Below are 21,079 nucleotides of genomic sequence, written 5' to 3' on the forward strand. Positions count from 1 at the left end.
TTATTGAAAAGTTCTTAAATTAAAAATGTCGATAAGTTAATTGTTTAACATTATAAACTAACGTTTTAAGAAAACATTGTGAAGAAACGAGTATGACAAAGAACCAAGCAAATGTTATAACTACATAATATATCCTTACACTACGATAGAAAAGACATCGTTTTTTTTTGTATAAATATCCCTTAAAATAAAGAAAAAAATCTCACCTCCATTACCAGGATGTTCCCTTCGAACGCCTGAGCCTTGGTTCCCATAGTTCTGGTTATTTCCCTCAGAACGCGTCTCAACCCTGGTTTCTTGGGTCTGCTGTACCGGACCATTCTGAACGGTCTCGTCCTGAATCTGCGTCTGCTGGATTTGCGTCTGCTGTTCCGGACCATTCTGAACGGTCTGGTCCTGGACCTGTGTCTGCTGGATTTCCTGCGTCTGCTGAACCTGTTGCGTCTGTTCGATCTCTTGTGTCTGTGTTTCCTGGACCGTCTCCGAACGTTCTTCGCGGTATTCTTGTGTTTCTGTCTGCACCTGCTGGGTCTCTACTATTTCTGTGACTGTTTCCGTCACCGTTTCTACTTCTGTGGAGAGTTTTATTACATTAATACGGTGCTACTGTGTTCTACTAAGTTTATAGTAATTTCTACTACTATCTACTAAACTTTACTTAGGTAATTCAAATCTTTTTGAGTATTTTTAATGATATTTACTGTATTGAGGAGATGAGAAGAATACGTACATCTTGACGAAAGAAAAAAACGGAATCATATGATTAATTTAAATTAGCAGTAATTTTAATAACAATTAATAATCTTTTTTTTATCTATAACAGTCAATTGCTATCAAACTCACATATTTTTTCATTATGTACCTAGATGTTATTTTTCTCTTTAGTAGTAATATTATGTGCAGGAAATAGTAATTTTACTTTTTCTAGTTTATTATATCATTCTATCAGTTGGTTGCCTGGAAGAGATCACTCTTAAGTGATAAGGCCTCCTTCTGTGCTGTTTTTTTCTTTAGAATGTTTTGTTTGTATTTTGGCAGCACAATAAAGAGTTTTAAATATATAAATAAATAATTTTAATAATTTTTGTGATACTTACGTTGGGGTAGAGCGTGCGCAGCCGCCGCTAAAGCCTGTGTAAATTTATAAAGAAATGCTTAAAACATCGAAAAAATAAAATTAAAAATTAATAAAAAACATCTAGGAAATAGAATACAGTGAGGTATCACAACTCTGAACTAATAATGATTACTAACAACATTTTTTAAAATATTATGCTCTAAGAATACTTTATTTATTTTATTATTTTATCTGGTAAAGGTACAGGTAAAGGGATAAATTCATATTTATAATAACACAAATTTGAAATCCAAAAACCCCAAAACTAGAAACACAGATTAAAAAAATGTACTATTTTTTACCGCTTTTAAAATTTTACAGCGAATGGAAAATAAAAAATGCCACTTTTTTTAAAATGGACAAGCACCGGTGTCGAAAAATAGAAAAAGAAATATTTAAACTTTTTTTTACTCTATAGACCAAGGTAAAAAAATACTTACGGCTAACACAAACACACACACGGTAAAACGCATTTTGTGTGTGGTCAGACAAATGTCTTTATCCACTACAATTTTGACGAATTTTTATTCAGTATTTATAGTCTATAAGAAACAGCTGTTCAAATTTATTACCTGCGTAATTGTAACAAAATATGGCTAATTACGTATATTTGTTTGGGCCCCTTGGGTTGTTATTTGGAGCTAGTTAATTCCCCCTGGCTTCGTCTGTGTAACTCAAAATCAAACGTTTATAAAAACTGTGGCTTTCAATTTTTTTTTTTTGAATTGTCAAAAACTGAAATGGACCAATTAGATAGATTAGGTACCTATATCCATACTAATATTATAAATGCGAAAGTAAATCTGTCTGTCTGTCTGTTACTCAATCACGCCTAAACTGCTGAACCAATTTGCATGAAATTTGGTATGGAGATATTTTGATACACGAGAAAGGACATAGGCTACCTTTTATTGCGAAATATGTACAACGGGCGAAGCCGGGGCGGACGGCGGACGGTTTTAAATATATTTTTTCTTAATTTAGAAAAAAATGAAAAGTTCGTAAGTAGCTTTACATTGTCGAAAACCTATCATTTATTTTTTCATTCTTTTCTTGCCTTAATATCCCGAAATATTAAAAACTTTTACAACAGATCCATACTCAAATTTAAAAAGACCCTATACATGTTTTTATTCAAGATTACTAGGTAGGTAAGTACTAGAAATTTTAATCAAATCGATTCATCCGTTATTGTTAGTGAGTGAACAACGAACAACGTATAATATAGACTAGCTTTATCCCTCAGTTTTTCTCACGTAGTATACCCCAGCTATAGAATATAAGTGCTACGCATAAACCTACCCTATGGTTTTTCAAACTAAATACCTAAACTATCTGTTACAAATCTTATTCAAATCGGACCAGTCTTTTGGGCGTAAGAGAGTAACAAATATTTTTCAACAGCTATCTCATTCATGTTTATAATATCTTCTCATTTTTGTTTGTTTGTTCATCATAAAAAAATGAATACCTAGGTACTAAATATGTCTCGCAAAAAAAACTAAGTACCTACCTGAAAAAATTTATGCTTAATATAAATTATGTATTTAAATCTATTTTGGGAAGTTAGTCAAAATCCGTTCAGTACTTTTCGTGTGATAGAGTAACTACAGAGTTGAAGACACACTATATTCCATGATATTTAAAATCGCGATTAAAATCAGTTAAAAGTCAGTCAATTAAGTCAGATAAACTCAAACAAACATTATTATTAGACAATAGACTTCTAGAAGCACTTTTGAACAGTTTTAACTTTTAACATTTACCACCGATTCGGAAAGCAGTTATCTATGGAGAAGAACCGGCAAGAAACATACAGATAAGATATATTATTATAAGTTCTTGTAAAGTTTCATTGCATTTGTTGCACGCTTAAAAATAATTATGTATGTATCATCCGTGGATAATGTTGTTGGTTGCGCAGTGACACCTGTATCTAGATTAAGTTGTATTGTACTAGCTGCGCTCCGCGGTTTCACCCACGTCGTGATGATATATAATAGCCTATAGCCTTCCTCGATAAATGGGATATCGAACACCGAAAGAATTTTTCAAATCGGACCAGTAGTTCCCGAGATTAGCGCGTTCAAACTCTTCAGCTTTATAATATACTAGCTTTCCACCCGCGGCTTCGCCCGCTTTGCCTAAAACATAATAAATTATATACTAAAACCTTCCTCTTGAATCACTCTATCTATTAAAAAAACCGCATCAACATCCGTTGCGTAGTTTTAAAGATTTAAGCATACATAGGGACATAGGGACATATAGGGACAGAGAAAGCGGCTTTGTTTTATAGTTTTATACTATGTAGTGATAGTGAAGTATAGATTTAAAAAAAACCTGTTCTACTGTTTGTATAGTGTGTTTTTATAATTATAAATGACCGTTATGCGGTTTAATTTGAACCCGCGTGTTTCACTTTGCTATAGCGTTTCCTAGATACGAACCCGCGTGAAAAATAACCTATTTCTATATCTCATGTCTTATCTCATGTGTTATTCTGATGTAAAACGTAATTATATTCCTGTAAAATTTCATCAAAATCCGTCCAACAGTTTTTACGTGAAAGAGTAACAAACATCCATAGGTACATCCATGGATGGGTACCCATCCATAGCTACAAACTTTCGTTATTACCTATAATATAATTATTATCGTATTTAAAATAAAATAATGTTTTTCCTGAAACGAATTCAGTGAAATTTACGTAATAAGTAGCAGTGGCGTAGCGTGACTTGCAGAGGCCCCATATATAAATTTGTTGGGGCCCCATAAGATTTATAAAGACATCTCAAATATCGTAATATTTGTTGACCTTCATAAAGACGTCAGATTTAATTCATAACTAGCTGTGCCCGCAGTTTTACTTGCATTGTTCCGCTCCTATTGGTATTAGTGTGATGATATATAGCTTATACATATATACCTGTCAAAAAAACGGGCTATCTCACACTGAAAGATTTTTACAATACGGACCCGTAGTTCCTGAGATTAGCGCGTTCAACCAAACAAACACACCCACCCTTCCGCTTCATAATATTAAGTTGTATAGATAATAGAGACAACAACACACGTTTGGGGCCCCATATAATGAATACGCTCTTTACAGCGGTAGATAGATACGCCCCTTTTTTTAAGTGGGGAAATCTTGCCTAGATACCCGCCTCGGGCCTCCCTCCCTCCCTCTCTCGGCCTCCGGGGAAGGGGCCGTGGGTTATGTCGGATTCCTACCGACCAAAACCCCACTGTGTTCCGTCAAGCCGCATCAACGACGGGGCTACGGGTACGGTAGAATTCGTCCGTGACAAGATAGATACGCCCCTGGTAAGTAGCCTTCGAAACATTAATCCAATTCAAAACTGTTTAAACAGTAGGTTATTAAGGCTGCAGTCTAGCAAAATTGCGTTTTCAACAAGTTATTTGACAATTTTTTCCCGGCTAATGAAATGATAAACTGAATTTTTTTTTTCTTGTTTATCAATTAGTGTTATATACGCAATGCGCGTGAATTTTTTCACATTTATAAAGTTACTTTATGTTACCTTAATCAGGCCTTAAAGATAAGTCTCTTTCCCCCAAAGACATTTCGAGCTAAGTTTGTGCACTCACTACGTTGCAACCGATTACAATTTACACAATCTGATCAGCGCATTATTATCCTTATATAGTCGTTATTAAAAACTGCTGAATACAATTGCCGAAAAACTTATGATTTTCTTAATTAGGACGTTATAAATTCATTAAATTTCCCATTTTTTGCCTTACAAAATCGATTGATAAATACTGCTAAAAGTTATTTTTTCCATTAATTTATTCGAGTTGGTTGAAGACCAATGAGTATTAATCCTTTAAAAAAATTTTTTTTTGAATTTTGATAATTCTTTAAATATTAAAAAAATATTTAAAATAATAAGTAAAAATTCTAGCGAATTTCTTTAGTCGCGCTCCTTGGGCCGGAGCGTTCTGACGTGTGCTCTACGCTCGATTTTCCTTCATACCGAAGTGAAAGTTGCTCTACTTCATTAAATTTAATATTTTTGTTAATTGATTATTTTTATCTTAGTTTTGTGCCAATATTCGTATTTTTAAACATTTGATTTCGATATGGAAAATAAACGAAAAAAATACGCGTGTAACTACTAGAAAAAAAATTATCTTCGAACATAAAGTTAATGAAACCAAATAGATTGCAAAGGTGATTGGCAACAATTTCTTTATTTTACGGGGTGTCAGTAAAGGGATGTATATTTCTTTAAAACTAAAGTAAGCTCATAAATTTTCTTATAATATAATTTTTTTGAAGTTCCAAAAATGTTTATTTTTCGTTTGAGAAATACGAAATATAATATAAACTTGTATTGAGAACTTGAACTTCCCAAGTTCATCCGGGGAAATCCCCATACGGGGAAAATGATTTGTTTACTCCAAAATTGATCCGAGGTGTTTTAATTTTTTCTTCTAGTCATTTTCAACGTAGCGGCATGTTGTTTGATTATTAATTTTGTAACTTAAATACAGGATGTTGGTTTTATATTCTGATCTTACAGACGCGCTGACAAATTTAGTCCACCATTTCTAGTTTAGTCTACCAACTCTAAGTACCAATATTAAAACGAATGGATTATCATCACATCATCAAAACTCAGATGTAATGGAAGATCACAATAACATAGAAAATTCAGTAGGGTTGAGAACTAAACAAACAGAAGTAACAGAGACGCGAAGAATAAAAAAGAGGACGAAAACGATAATTCGTTGATGCTTTCCCTTTTCGACGTATTGTTAGGGTACATCACCAATCTGCAAAAAACAAAACTGATAATTCCCAATTGCTGATTAAAAATGAAAAACAAATAATCGACAACAGTGGTGAAAATTTGCTGATCACAATGAAACATCCTTCAGTGGTAGCAGATTTACTCATTTAAAATGTATCGGTGAACAGCGTAAAGGAGAGGAGGACAGGAAAACATTATGAATGTGGATGGTGGATTGTATACAGGGTGTAATCGATAAGTATGTGCAGGCGATTATGACGTTATTATTGCAGGTATCAAAAAACTTAAAACTGATAACGAAATTACTTTACCTAATGAGCAAAATGACAATAATAACTTTTTAAAAGTATAACGAGAAATATCTAAAAAATTTACTTTATACACTCCCATATCAAAAAGGGAAAATGGGACTAGTAGAAGTTAAATGTCTAATTCCGGCAAAAGACATGAATGCGGAAGATGCGGTTAAAAAAAATTTAATATTTGAAATACAATGCAAAAAATAACACTTTTGTCATAGATAAGAATCATGACTATTTTTTCAAATTCAGGGACAACTAAACGTTGCAGAAGCAGAAGTCTGCTTATTTGCTGTTTGGACTGGAGTGAATCATTCGTTAAAAATAGAATATATAAAAAAGTATGTAACGTTTAGGCAAAATAAAATGATGGACCATTATCAAGATTTTACATAAATTGCCTACTGTCAGAATTGATTGATTCGAGACTTCAGCATTCGATGCCCATCAAGGACCCATCCTATATCATTCAAGCGATTGAAAAAAAAGAGATTAATCCAGTGCAACCGATAAAGCATCAGAATGCTAGCAAAAGATTTATTAGGTTTATCAATATTAATCTATATATTATACATAATATAATAAATCTGTAGAAGACGCGAAGACTGACATCCGCGCGGACGGAGTCGCGGGCGGAAGCTAGTCAGTAATAAATATCTTTTGTTTTCATTTGCGTATTTTTCTATTTTATAATTTTTTAACACAAACATTACATTTTTTTATTAAATACAAAATTTGTTTATCCGTTTTATTAGTTAAACTGAATAACTTTCACTAAGAAACTTAGGTCGAAAAAAATGTATAGAGTTATGCATTTTGTATGGAAAGCTTATTTTTTTTATATTTCGTCCAAATTTCTTTGTAAAAGTTGATCAGTTATATAAACATGAAGTTGAAGATATCAATAGAAAGTATTCGCAAATTTTGTGTACTGATAAAAAAAAAATCACCCGGTGTAATTTTCACGAAAATTGTTTCAAATTGTCATTTTTGGTACTTATTACGAATATTAAATTATACGAATGATTTAATTTTTAAAAATTAAGTGGAGCAACTTTCCCTTAGTACATTTGTATTATTTACATATAGAATGACAGGATGCATTTGTTTGCACTACTAGACCAAGCCCTTAATGGTAATAGATATTTATAAATGCTTAACGTATATTATTATACACTAGCTTTCCGCCAGCGGGTTCGCCCGCGTATTCAAAAAAGTTATCTCACAGTTATCCCAGAAATCGGAGTTAAACGGGAATAACTCCCGTTCCCGTGGGAAAAATAAAACCTATCCTATGTCCTTTATCGAGTCTCAAGCTATCTCTGTACCAAATTTTAAGTGAATCCAGTCAGTACTTTTCGAATTTAGACCGGAAATGCTTACAGACAAACAGACATAAATTCTAAAAACTATATTGTACGCCCCATGTAGGTATTGCTTTAAAAAAAATTCAATAAACAGTTTTGACTTTCTTACGATTTTATTATATGTAAATAGAACATAATAGATAACATACATGTACGTGGTGTGTAAACGATATTAAAATAATATTTACTTAAAATTTAACAATACGTTTAGACATTTCAATGAAATTCAGAGCTATAAAAAATACTATAGTGTTCTATAGACAATATAAAAATTTGAATTATTGCTTTTTTATGTAGTGATAATGACGTTGATTCCATTGTCTTTGGTTTTATTTTTTTACTAGCTTTCCACCCGCGGCATCGCCCGCGCAGTCAAAGAAAAACCCGCATAGTACCCGTTCCCGTGGGATTTCCGGGATAAAACCTATCCTATGTCCTTTCTCGGGTATCAAAATATCTCTATACCAAATTTCATGCAAATTGGTTCATTAGTTAAGGCGTGATTGAGTAACAGACAGACAGACAGAGTTACTTTCGCATTTATAATATTAGTATGGATTTAATTCTACAGGATATCACTACATGATATAAAATAGTCGCTTCCCGCTGCCCCTATGTTCGCTTAGATCTTTAAAACTACGCTACGGATTTTAATGTGGTTTTTATGAACATGAACTTTCAAAAAACGCTATGATTAGCTTCACCTGTATGTTTGTATGTAACCGACTGTTTTATATTCGATTTTGACCCACTTTAACTTAGGAAATTTAGGAATATACTTAATTATTGGCAAGTAGCCTAAGGATTAAAAAAAGACATATTTTAAAAATAATATAAATTTATTCAAAAATGCCAGCATATTTGCGGTAAATCAAGATGCACTTTATAATAAAAAATGGTACTTTTCTTGGCAAGCTCTTAAAATATTTTTTTTTTTTTTTTGGAATTTGAGATCTGCCCATAGAATAAATAACAATGAAAGGCACTTTTTTACATTTGCAATATATATTTTTTACATTGGTTAGAGTACTGAAGTCTGTGTCTTGCAATAAGGAATATAATTATTATTAAATTAAAAATTTATGACAATTGTGTTGACAATTTAGAAGTTGCTTGAAAGAAACATTTCACTAACTGGACTGAGATATTTTTGATATAGCCACAACATTTTATCATTTTTGAAGTGAAAACTTCTTTAGCGGCGTTGAGCACTTTTTCTGTAATGGGTATAAAATCTTAAACTCGCGTCAGGACACGTGACCTGATCGAAAAAGCGTAAGAGCGTATACGCATTATGCGGGTAGCCGCATTGCGGGTATTTCTATGCGCACTGTGATGCGGCTACCGCAGACCGCACAGTGCGCATAGAAATGAATCTTACGTACATAATTGTGCTTGCGGTCAGCCGGACGGCTACCCGCAATGCGGCTACCCGCATAGTGCGTATACGCTCTGTATTTAGTCATATCGTATTTCGTATTTGAGCCATTAAGGCCGGTTTTCATCATCATTTATCATCATTTTTGGCCACGTGGGCACGTTATATCGGTCATACGGTTTGGGTGGGATGAACTTAAGATGGCTCCATCCCGCAACCATTTTCCATTGTAGAAACGGACTCCCTTGCGTATACGCTCTAAGACGGATAACATTCCAAAATATCAAACATGCTCAACGTTAATAATCAAGTTTTCACTTCTGCCGGCACTCCCGGAGTGCAACCCGTCTTTTTTGATAAGCTTTAGCTATAGTTATGTTTCTAACAAAATATGTCCAGTTTTAGCAAAATTTCTCACTTTAGTTTTTCCAACATTTTGCTACAAAATTAAATTAAAAAACTTGGAAATCAAATTTTATGAATCAACTAGCTTTTAAAAAAAGGCTATAGCCACTTATTTCACTTCACACCTGTTTTAACTCTTATCTATATATTATATGTCAAGTTTTTGAATGAGAAATTTAACTTGCTTTTTTGCTATACATGTTATAAGTAGAAAGGTGTAGATAGGTTACTATCTCTCCTAAAGATCGAATATAGTATTTCATATTTTTTATAGCTTTCAAATCTATACTAATATTATATAGGTAGCTGAAGAGTTTGTTTGTTTGAACGCGCTAATCTCAGGAACTACTGGTCCAATTTGAAAAAAATTTCGGTGTTAGAATGCGGGTGAAACCGCGAAGTGAAGCGCGAAGCTAACTCCAGCAAGGCGGAAGACTCGGATACGAATCCCGCCTCGGGATTTATTTCTATTCTAAAATTTCTCATGGGGATAATTGGCTTCAAACTGACTTTCGAGTTGTCTCTTTCACTCACAATAATTCCAATTATTATGTACACGCCATCTCACTTTTTCTGTCTTATCATATTGTGTGTATTGAAGATTGAATCTTATGTTGGTAACCTATCTACACCTTTTACTTAAATCATTGTTATTGGCCATTATTATCAATGTTAATATAGCCATTTATAAAATAGACTAGCTTTCCACAAACTTCCGGCTATAACCGCGTTTTTCACTCAACAGCTGTTCCCAACTCTTCGCTACTGTGTTATATAACTGCATCGTTGCTTTCGCGTCTTCGACGGAACTGTGTTCTCCGTGCTGTATGTCTATACCTAGGATTTCTTTTGCTAATCGTTTTAGGGAGGGCGTACTGCCTTTCGTGATCTGAAATGAGATTTAAATATATATTAAAAAAATGTTGTGTGGTTTTATGAAAGCACGGTAAAAGTGAAACTGTTCGAACGGTTCCGAACACTGCTTTGTGTAGCGCATGTCGCGTGACGGTCGGCTGCCGAGTAGGTATACCTACTCGGCAGCCGCGATACACGCGACATGCGCTACACAGACCAAAAAGTTTGAGACGATGTATTAAAGTTTCACTTTAATAATGTAAATTGTTATTTTTTGACAATTTCCGCATTGATCATACATAATTAAACAGTGTACAACTTGTACAAAAAAAATATGCCACTTCTACGGTTCTCTACTCAAAGATATTGATTTTATTCCAACAAAATTTGATACTCTGACAAGGCTCTGAAAAACGATTGTTGGTGTAGCACGGGTCTACTGTAGTAGATTTATTATTATTAATTACTAGTAATAATATTAATAGTCTAGACTTATTATTATAATAATGTTTAGATTTATTATAATTAGAATTAGATTGAAATAAGTTGTTTGTGAATATATGGACAGGATTTTAAGTTGTGTGGCAAGATGATGAATATGTATGTAGATGTGGATGCATTATAGGAACTTGAATAGTATTTTATATTGTGTATAATAAACTAAATTTTTAACTGGACGACTTGTTAGCTACATTATTCTGGTGATGATTTTGGGTTATATTGTTATTTTTTCTATAAATAATTTAAGGTGATATGTTTATTATTTACAACTGGTTTGATCGAGTGACCGGTTGTCTTAGTTGGTAGTGGCTCTGCCTTCCAAACCAGTGGTCGTGGGTTCAATTCCCACTCGGAGCAAATATTTGTGTGATGAACATAGATGTTTGCTCTGGGTCTGGGTGTTAATTATCTATATAAGTATTTATTTAAAATTATATATGTATGTTTATCAGCCATCTGGTTTCAAGCGAAAGCTTAGTATGGGATCAGATCGTGCCGTGTGAGAAAATTGTCCTGAAATATTTATTTATTTATTAAATCAAAGATTGTTATGGCTATAATTAAGAATACCAACCTTCTTAAATGGCTTATATTTAGATGTATCTCTAATATTTTTCTTCGGATGTGACAAGAACAGCACACTAAGGTCAGTCTTCAGAGAATGTCCCACTAGAATTCGTCCCTTCAATATTTCCGAGACCTCCTTCTGAACTACATTAAAATCTTCACCGTTTAACATATCCTCCTTTCTAACACCACTTATTTGCGTTCTATAGTCTACGACCTGTTCCCGCGCTTTCACAAACTTGTCATAAATGCAGTCACCGAATTTGTTGACCAGGGAAACCCGAGCAATCATGTGGTCTTCGCCATTATACCCTATACCAACCATCTCGCAATCCATAGCTATAAACTTTGTTAATTTATTCTTTTTATCCTCTCTAACATCTTTTTTATCGTCATTAGAAAGTGGACTAACTACTTGTGCAGATTTATTATCTATATTCAGAGATTTCAAGTTGTTCTCAACGGTGTCTTGGTCGTTGTTTTTTTTCTTTCGTCCCCGCCTAAATGTGCCAGTAAAGTGCTCTTTTTTATCTGTAGTCGCTGGTTTTTCGTTCGGTTTCTCCATTAACGACGTGGATTGCAGTAATTTCTGCCAGTTTGCATCTATTACACCTCTTTTTACTATTGTTTGGTTAGGTTGATCAACTGCGTGTCTTTTTCGTTTTTTAGAATTATCGACCATATTTACATTGGCGATTTGTTCGTATAGTGATTTAAGAAAATAATATGTAGTAGAAAACACACAATATATGATATTCAACACGAAATCGATTATTAACAGCAACAAAACAATAAAGTCGTTGAACGAAAATGACATTTATTTTGACAACAATTCCGCATGGCTTCTTCACTCTAACCATAGATAAAAACATCAATGCTACCAGTATGATATTGTATACTCCCTGTCTGTGAATGTAATAAATAAATTGAAATAAATTAAGTAAAATGATACTTGTATTTGTGTGTGCCTGACACTGCATATGAAGCATTTTTTTTGGATATATTGTGAGTATATAACGTATCTATACGTAAAATATCATTGTTTTTAATGTAGTGAGAATGACGTTGATTCTATTGTCTTTGGTTTATTTTTATTTCACAGGACAGGATATCACTTAATATCACTACCTATTTACTTGCTCTGTGATCACTACATGATATAAATTGTAAAATAGTTGATTCCTGGTTTCTGTCTTGTCGTGCTGATGTTTTAAACTACGCAACGGATTTTGATGCGGTTTTTATGAACATAAACTTTAATGAAAACGCATTCATTAGCTTCACCTATGTTTCTTTGTAACCGACTGTTTTAGATTCGATTTTGACCCACTTTAACTTCACTTATAGGCGCACACACATGTGTACACCCATAACAAGCAACCCTCCCAACTTTGCCATCGGCACGTAGCTGTCTTTTTTATGATTATGTTTATATAGTTATCACATTAGCGAAGTGGTATATGCCGGCTGCGCGAAGCTAGAGAGGAAAATCCATGTTTTTCAGGAAAAATTTAGCAAAAATTTTTGATGCAATTTTTTGTTTGCATTTTTTACGTGATCAATATAGATTGATCACGTAAAAAATGCAAACGCGAAGGGACTTGTAGTTATGCATAGGCATAACTACAAGTCCCTTCGCGCTTAGTATACCAAAAGTGGGACACCCTGTATAGGCAAGTAAGGATTAAAATAAAGAGACATTTAAAAATAATATAAATTTATTTAATAATGCCAGCATATTCGCCGTAAATCAAGATACACTTCATAATGAAAAAAAAGGTACTTTACTTGGCAAGCTCTTTAATTATATTTTTTTTACTTTTCCCTATTACAATTTAGGTACAATTTGTAATAATAATCAATGATATTATAAGAAATAAGGTGTAGATAAGTTACCAACACAACATTCGGTCTCTAACGCACACACGTTAGACATCAAAGTGAGATGGCATGATTCAACTATCGAGAGCGAGAGATAACTGAAGGAAAATACGGCTAATTAGCCAAATTCCGTTGTACCGCTTCCACGATTTTAACTTATCTACACTTTTTTACTTATATCATCATTGATAATATCAAATCAATGTTTTGTTACACTCTTTTATTATTTATAATATTATAGTTGACAGCGAAAGAGACAGCAATAGGCAACCATAGAGTATGTTCACATTTTCTTTATTTTTTTACTAAGGCCATGACTTTAAGAAACCAAAACATAAAATAAATTATGTTTTATTTTTTGGAATTTGAGATCTAAAACATAATATGAGATGAAGATCAACGAATAAATAACAATAAAAGGCACTTTTTTACATTATTAGCATATATTAGAATATTTTTTACAATAGTTACTTTACTCATTAAAGTGTCTGTAGTACAGACACTTATGAGTAAAGTACTATAAATATACACTATGTATGGATATAGTGAATATTATTTTAAATGAAAATTTTTTGGCAATATTGATGATTATTTTTCCGACCCAAATATACGACCAATAGAATTGCACCATTCAACGTCACGTGGTACAACCTACATGGTATTATACTGATAATTTTTTGAAAATTTTCTCTGGTAGTTGACGTCAAACTGACAGGTTGAATTCAATTGTGAAATTATTGGCCGACATTTGGGACGGAAAAATAATCCCCCGAATACCACACGAGCTTCAAAATTATCTGGCATTTCCCTCAAGGTTCCCTGCAAACAAATAAAGTCGTCAAGTTTTTCAGGAAAAATCACTCGCGCTTCGCGCTCGTGATTTTTTAACCTTGACTAAAAACTTGACTCCTTCATTTGTTTGCAACGAACCTATCGGAAAATACCCGATAATTTTGAAGCTCTTGTGGTATTATAAGTGACAATTTAGAAGTTGACTCAACAATTATTTCATACAGTAGATTATAGCAAAGTTATTAAAAGTTGTGTTGAAGATGAATTTTTTAACAAGCTCTCAATTTTCACAAATTATTAAAGTGAAACTTTTATTACATCGTCTCAAACTTTTTGATCTGTGTAGCGCATGTCGCGTGACGGTCGGCTGCCGAGTAGGTATAAAGCAGTGTTCGGAACCGTTCGAACAGTTTCACTTTTAGTTTTTACCGTGGTTTCATAAAACCACACATTTTTTTTATCTCAATTCTTCACTGTAGAAAAGTTATTACGTATATCATAAATGCAGATATATTTATCATCTCTCATTTACTTACAAAATTATAGTAAAATTTTTCTTTCAACAACTGTTTTAAACACTTTTCTATAGTTTTAGCAGTTTTTCAGAAATCTTGTTATAACTATACTATAGAAATCAACTAGCTTTCAAAAAGCTTTAGGCTATAGCCACTGAGATAATATTACTACGTATGGAGGAGACACCACGAACAAAATCTGTGCGCCATTTTTTTGCTCTAAGTTTTAAAAATTATTATCTAGTTAGGTACTTACCGATGAAAGTTATTCCTTTGCACTTTTCCGTATTATTTGTGCAATATCGTAACACACACGAAGGCATATTTGATGCGTTTCACTTTAAAACCATTAAAAAAAACCGCTCAACATATGCCACATGGTGTATGTTGAGTGGAACATAAGTGATGTAGGCGGTGTCGTCTCCATATTAATATTATCTCAATGGCTATAGCTGCTTTTTTCATTTAACACCTGTTTCTATCTCTTATGTATATGAAGTTATTGAATGAGAAATCTTGCTATACATGATATTATAAGTAGAATGGTGTAGATAGCTCTAATAAAATTAGCCACATTTTACTTGTTGTCTCTTGCTCATAATAGTTGAATCATGCCATCTCATTTTGACGTCATATTGTGTGTGCGAGTGTCCATTGAAGATTAAATTTTGTATTTAATAATTTTTTAATAGCATTCAAATTTTTTGTAAATGTGAAATTTTTAAATAAAAAAAATTCGATCACGATTCCTGATTAAAACCCGCGTCTTTCGCCTTTGATCTCTAGGCCACCTGTGATCCTGACAGAGCTATTCTACTCTTTCGGTTTTATTGTTATCTACACCTTTTTACTTATAAAATCATTTTGAATATAGCCATTTATAGACTAGCTTTCCACAAATTTCCGGCTATAACCGCGTTTTTCACTCAACAGCTGTTCCCAACTCTTCGCTACTGCACTATATAATTGCATCGTTGCTTTTGCGTCTTCGACGGAACTGTGTTCTCCGTGCTGTATGTCTATACCTAGGATTTCTTTTGCTAATCGTTTTAGGGAGGGCCTACCGCCTTTTGTAATCTGAAATATAATAGAAATATGTATTAATGATGTGTACAGGTTAAAATTAATAAATTATAGTCTAGATCTATTAGTATTAGAGCTAGCGCGCACGAGCAACTTTGTCTCCGCAACTATTTTGTCTCTCCCATCAATTTGTATGGGAAGTTGCGTCGCTACGTGCGCGCACTTTCATACTAGTGACTAATGAGTTGTTTGTCAAAATATGGACAGGATTTTAAGTGGTGTGACTTTTTATGATGATGATAATGTATGTAGATGTGCATGCATTATAGGAACTTGATTATTATTTTTGATTGAGTATAATAAACTAAATTTTTAACTGGACGACTTGTTAGCTACATTATTCTGGTGATGATGTAGGTTATATTGTTATTTTTTCTATAAATAATTTAAGGTGATATGTTTAATATTTACAATTATGGCCCGGTTTGATTAAATCAAAGATTGTTATGGCTATAAAATAAATAAATTAATTAATTTTTCAGGACAATTTTCACACACGGCACAATCTGATCCCATACTAAGCTTTCGCTTGCGTTATCGAAACCAGATGGCTGATAAACATACATATATTATAATTTATACTCATATAGATAATTAACACCCAGACACAGAGCAAACATCAATGTTCATCACATAAATATTTGGGTGGGAATGGAACCCACAACCTCCGGTTTAGAAGGCAGGGCCACTACCAACCAAGCCAACCGATCAGTCAAGAATATAATTAAGAATACCAACCTTCTGAAACGGCTCATATTTAGATGTATCTCTAATATTTTTGTTCGGATGTGACAAGAAAAGCACACTAAGGTCAGTCTTCGGAGAATGTCCCACTAGAATTCGTCCCTTCAATATTTCCGAGACCTCCTTCTGAACAACATTAAAATCTTCACCGTTTAACATATCCTCCTCTCTTACACCACTTATTTGCGTTCTATAGTCTACGACCTGTTCCCGCGCTTTTACAAACTTGTCATAAATGCAGTCACCGAATTTGTTGACCAGGGAAACCCGAGCAATCATGTGGTCTTCGCCATTATACCCTATACCAACCATCTCGCAATCCATCGCTATAAACTTTGTTAATTTATTCTTTTTACCCTCCCTAACATCCTTTTTATCGTCATTAGAAAGTGGACTAACTACTTGTGCAGATTTATTATCTATATTCAGAGATTTCAAGTTGTTCTCAACGGTGTCTTGGTCGTTGTTTTTTTTCTTTCGTCCCCGCCTAAATGTGCCAGTAAAGTGCTCTTTTTTATCTGTAGTCGCTGGTTTTTCGTTCGGTTTCTCCATTAACGACGTGGATTGCTGTAATTTCTGCCAGTTTGCATCTTTATCACCTCTTTTTACTATTTTAGAATTTTCGACCATATTTACATTGGCGATTTGTTCATATAGTGATTTAACAAAATAATATGTAGTGGAAATCACACAATATATGATATTCAACACGAAATCGATTATTATCAGCAACAAAATAATAAAGTCGTTGAACGAAAATGACAGTGGGTCGACACTTAGAACATCGTTTTGGTTAGGATTCCATTATCAAGCAATTTTAAACTTCATTCAATTGACATAGAGTTCAAATTATTTTGTACTTTTCCAAGACCTAAGGGCGAGTCTGGCATGCCAACATTTAGAAAAAATAAAAATATTTCTAATGTTGGCCTCTCCGATGTAATCATATATTGTGCATATATTATAAGATTTAATATTTTAGTTTTAATTATTTATTATTATTTCTTATTTTTTTTTAAACCTTATTTTTGTACATTTTAATTTTAAGCTAGTACATTTATAAATTATTTCTTTCTTTCTTCGATTTCTTGTCAATGGTTAAGACTTAAGCATAGACAACGTCTTGATGTTGATTCGTTGTTTGTTAATTTGAATTCAAAATGGCGTTTTATTTTGTTTTGGTGGAAGTTAAACAAAATTTGTTCTTCATAAATCGTAGATTTTGTTATTTACTCAGTTAATCAAAGTGTACATTGAATTTGTTAATTTGTAGTATTTCTGCCAAAAGTGAAAAAAGAAGAAAAAGTGTTATGTGTAAACAATGTTAAAATCTTTGTGTGTACTTAATAATTATTTGATTTATGACTTAATATTTGCAATATGTACCCAATGACTGTTCTATAAGGAAGATAAAACATAATAATTACATAACAATTTATGAGAAAACTTCTCTATTACGTCATGTTCTGGCTGTAGAATCAATTGGAGAGATATTATTATGTCCAAAGAAAACAACGGCTTCTTCATATACGATTCCAATATGGCGATCCGAACGGCAACGATATAATATTATTGGTATCGAAATTTAGAACGAGATTTTAAAATAGAAATCCCACAAAATGTTTCAAGGAAAAGTATAAAATGTGAATCAACTGTATTCACATAATATTTAAGCCGTTAACCGAATTAAGTCCTACATGCCTAAATAAAGATATTCAGCAAAATTCAAATGGAATTAACCATTTTTGCCTATTATAGTGAGTTTTAATATTATATAAAAATGTTATTATATAATTATAAATATTATATTATAATAAACTTATTGATCTACATTGTTGGTGTTTTATTTTTAATTTCCTATAAATTTGAATAAGGATGAGAACTAGTAGTGATGTTACCCAGCATCGAAAATTTTATCGATATCGATACTTCATAGTTTTATCGATAATATGCACTCAAAAAGACATCACTAGCACGTCAACTTTTAAATGTTGGCAGCAATGTGTGTCATTTTTGACGTAAGTGAGCTTATGTTGGTATATAAGATTCGCCCTTAGCCAATACATGCATATGTGTGCGTGAGCTCGAAATCAAAGTACTGAGTGCCGTCTCTTACTATATTACTTGCTCTGTGGAAAATGACATTTATTTTGACAACAATTCCGCATGGCTTCTGCACTCTAACCATAGAATATAAAAACATCAATGTTACCAGTATGATATTGTATACTCCCTAATTCCCATTGAATAAAATTACTATCTACAATATATTAATAAATAAATAATTATGTACATATTGTTAATATAATATAAATACTTTATATTCGCACTAAAACAATAAACTAATCGAAATTTGAAACTGAAATCAAATTTAAGAATATTATATTATTAGAAATAAAAAAAAAAATTAATACTTAATATAAAAGCTTTTATTTAATTTTTTTAAAGAAAGAAATATGTAAATAACAACAAAGTGATATATATAAACGCAAAATTTATTAGATCCTAGTAAACTTAATTTCACCGAAAATAAGTAAAATTTAGATGGATGGTATCTCTTTCAAAGATAACAGAACGTTCGTCCAGAAACTTATAGTCACAGCAAAATTAAAAAAGTTAAGCTAATTAATTGATGAATGTTTGTACAATTATGAATTAATTTAATTAATAACATATTAATTATTTTATACAACCTAAATAATTTTATCTCAATTTAAATTTTTGAATGTTATCGCTATGACGTGCGACAGCTGATAAGACACTTACATAATTGATTTGACTTTGACTGTCCAATCAATATACATTGCTGTATTTGTGAAATGACGTACAATTATTTACTTTAATAAATTATCAGTGTACATTAAATGGAAAAGTGGCTGTGCTAAAGTATTACACAAGAATGTAAATAAACAAAAATGTCTCGAAATGTCAGAAGTTAGGCCGACGTGTTTCGTTGTGGTGGGGTGTATCGTGAAAATGTACGAAGGTGATGTGGAACTCGATCAGTATACACTTTCTAATCGCGGCGATCGGTCCCGATAAGATATAGAACGTTGAAAACCGCGCGCTAAAATGTCGTATGAAAACCTCAAGGAATACGTCAGTGCTCACGGTCAAGAACATCTCTTGGAATATTGGCCGGAACTGAGTGACAATGAGCGGGAACAATTGGCGGGAGAAATCCGGAAGTTGGATCTCGCCGAAACTAATGAAATATTTAGACGCGCGAACGAAGCTACTAAAGTTATATTGGAAAAGTTCGACGATGATTTGAAGCCGATACCGCAGACTCATTACGAATCCGTGCCTGGTTTAAACGAAGAAAAAATTACGGAGTATGAAAACATCGGTTTTAAAGAAATTTCTGATGGTAAAGTTGGTGTTTTGTTATTAGCTGGTGGACAAGCTACTAGGCTCGGATTCGGACACCCGAAAGGCATGTATGATGTTGGTTTACCATCTCACAAGACATTATTCCAAATACAAGCAGAAAGAATCTTGCGAGTTCAACAAATGGCAGAAGAAAGAACCGGAAAGTATGGTAACATTACTTGGTATATCATGACGTCTCAACATACTAGAGGTCCTACAGCTAAATTCTTCAAAGACCACTCATACTTTGGTTTAAGTGAAGAGAACATTGTCTACTTCGAACAGGGAACACTGCCTTGCTTTGATTTTGATGGTAAAATATTATTAGACGAGAAACACCATATTGCGTCCGCACCAGATGGAAACGGAGGCCTGTACAGAGCATTAAAAACCCAAGGCGTTTTAGATGACATCAAAAAACGCGGTATCCAACACTTGCATGGACACTCCGTTGACAATATCCTGATTAAAGTAGCAGATCCAGTGTTTATCGGTTATTGTAAGAGTAAGAACGCAGACTGTGCAGCTAAAGTTGTTCAGAAATCGTCACCAAGTGAACCTGTAGGCGTCGTATGCAGAGTGAACGGACATTACAAGGTTGTAGAATATTCAGAACTGACTGACGAAGCAGCTGAGCGACGCAATCCGGACGGCCGACTTACCTTCTCCGCTGGAAATATATGCAACCATTATTTCTCGTCTGAATTCCTTCACAAAATCGCCGATTTCGAGCGTAAACTCAAACTGCACATCGCCAAAAAGAAGATACCGTACGTCGAGAGCGGTGTACGCCACAAGCCGTCCGAACCGAACGGTATAAAGATCGAAAAGTTTATTTTTGACGTCTTTGAGTTCGCTGAGAACTTTATTTGTTTGGAAGTGGCTAGAGATGTGGAGTTTTCGGCGTTGAAGAACGCAGATGCTGCGAAGAAAGATTGTCCCTCTACAGCTAAGCAGGATATTTTGAACTTACACAGAAAGTACATTAGAGAAGCTGGCGGTGTGATCGCTGATGATATTGATGTGGAAATATCTCCCCTGCTCTCGTATGGAGGCGAAAACCTTAAGGAATTGGTAAATAACGAAGTGTTCACCATATCTCCCTTCCATTTGAAAAGCATGCAAGAATCTAACGGTTACCAAAATGGGAACCATTGATGTATTAAAATTAAAAAGCAATAACACAAGCCTTAATAAAAATGCCTGAAAAATATTGAAAAGCAATCAAATTAACGATTTAAATTCGCATTTAAAACTAATAAGAAACTTATTAGATTAGTCTAAAGTTTCATTTTTTTTTCTTTTTTATTGCATAACAGCACAAGCACATAACATAATTTAGAGTCAAATATTTTTCTATATTTTAATTGCAAGAATGTATAAAATTATTTTATTTTTATATTCATTCCATTTTAATTCAAA

At 33.2% G+C, this 21,079-nt stretch overlaps 4 protein-coding genes across 4 annotated transcripts in view; 1 reads left to right on the forward strand and 3 right to left on the reverse strand.

Moving 5' to 3' along the window:
• LOC149475022 (uncharacterized) overlaps positions 1-1,611 on the reverse strand; it is a 32,071-nt gene extending 30,460 nt beyond the window's left edge. The window contains exons 1-3 of the mRNA XM_089713751.1: positions 1,558-1,611; positions 1,098-1,131; positions 207-572 (exon numbers count right to left, since the gene is read on the reverse strand). Coding sequence (XP_089569877.1) covers positions 207-572; positions 1,098-1,131; positions 1,558-1,590 — 433 coding nt within the window. The 5' untranslated portion in view covers positions 1,591-1,611. The remainder of the gene's footprint in view (positions 1-206; positions 573-1,097; positions 1,132-1,557) is intronic.
• Positions 1,612-8,384: 6,773 nt separating this feature from the next.
• On the reverse strand, positions 8,385-12,139 carry LOC149475025 (uncharacterized). The gene is made up of 2 exons (XM_089713789.1): positions 11,278-12,139; positions 8,385-10,236 (listed from the first exon to the last, which is right to left on the reverse strand). The coding sequence occupies exons 1-2, from the start codon at positions 12,085-12,087 to the stop codon at positions 10,045-10,047; spliced, it is 1,002 nt and encodes a 333-aa protein (XP_089569915.1). The 5' UTR covers positions 12,088-12,139; the 3' UTR covers positions 8,385-10,044.
• A 1,659-nt stretch (positions 12,140-13,798) lies between these two features.
• Positions 13,799-17,231, reverse strand: LOC149475026 (RNA exonuclease 4-like). The gene is made up of 2 exons (XM_089713914.1): positions 16,280-17,231; positions 13,799-15,535 (listed from the first exon to the last, which is right to left on the reverse strand). Exons 1-2 carry the CDS (start codon positions 16,913-16,915, stop codon positions 15,344-15,346), a joined length of 828 nt encoding a protein of 275 aa, XP_089570040.1. The 5' UTR covers positions 16,916-17,231; the 3' UTR covers positions 13,799-15,343.
• A 1,871-nt stretch (positions 17,232-19,102) lies between these two features.
• Positions 19,103-20,858, forward strand: mmy (UDP-N-acetylglucosamine pyrophosphorylase mmy). Its single transcript, XM_089713886.1, has one exon. It carries the CDS (start codon positions 19,358-19,360, stop codon positions 20,813-20,815), a length of 1,458 nt encoding a protein of 485 aa, XP_089570012.1. The 5' UTR covers positions 19,103-19,357; the 3' UTR covers positions 20,816-20,858.
• The last annotated feature ends 221 nt before the right edge of the window (positions 20,859-21,079 follow it).

Source organism: Colias philodice, chromosome 31 (genome assembly GCF_061535455.1).
Source record: "Colias philodice isolate Cphi_HAF_F1 chromosome 31, ilColPhil1 Martin Lab GWU primary, whole genome shotgun sequence".
Classification (NCBI taxonomy): Eukaryota; Metazoa; Arthropoda; class Insecta; order Lepidoptera; family Pieridae; genus Colias; species Colias philodice.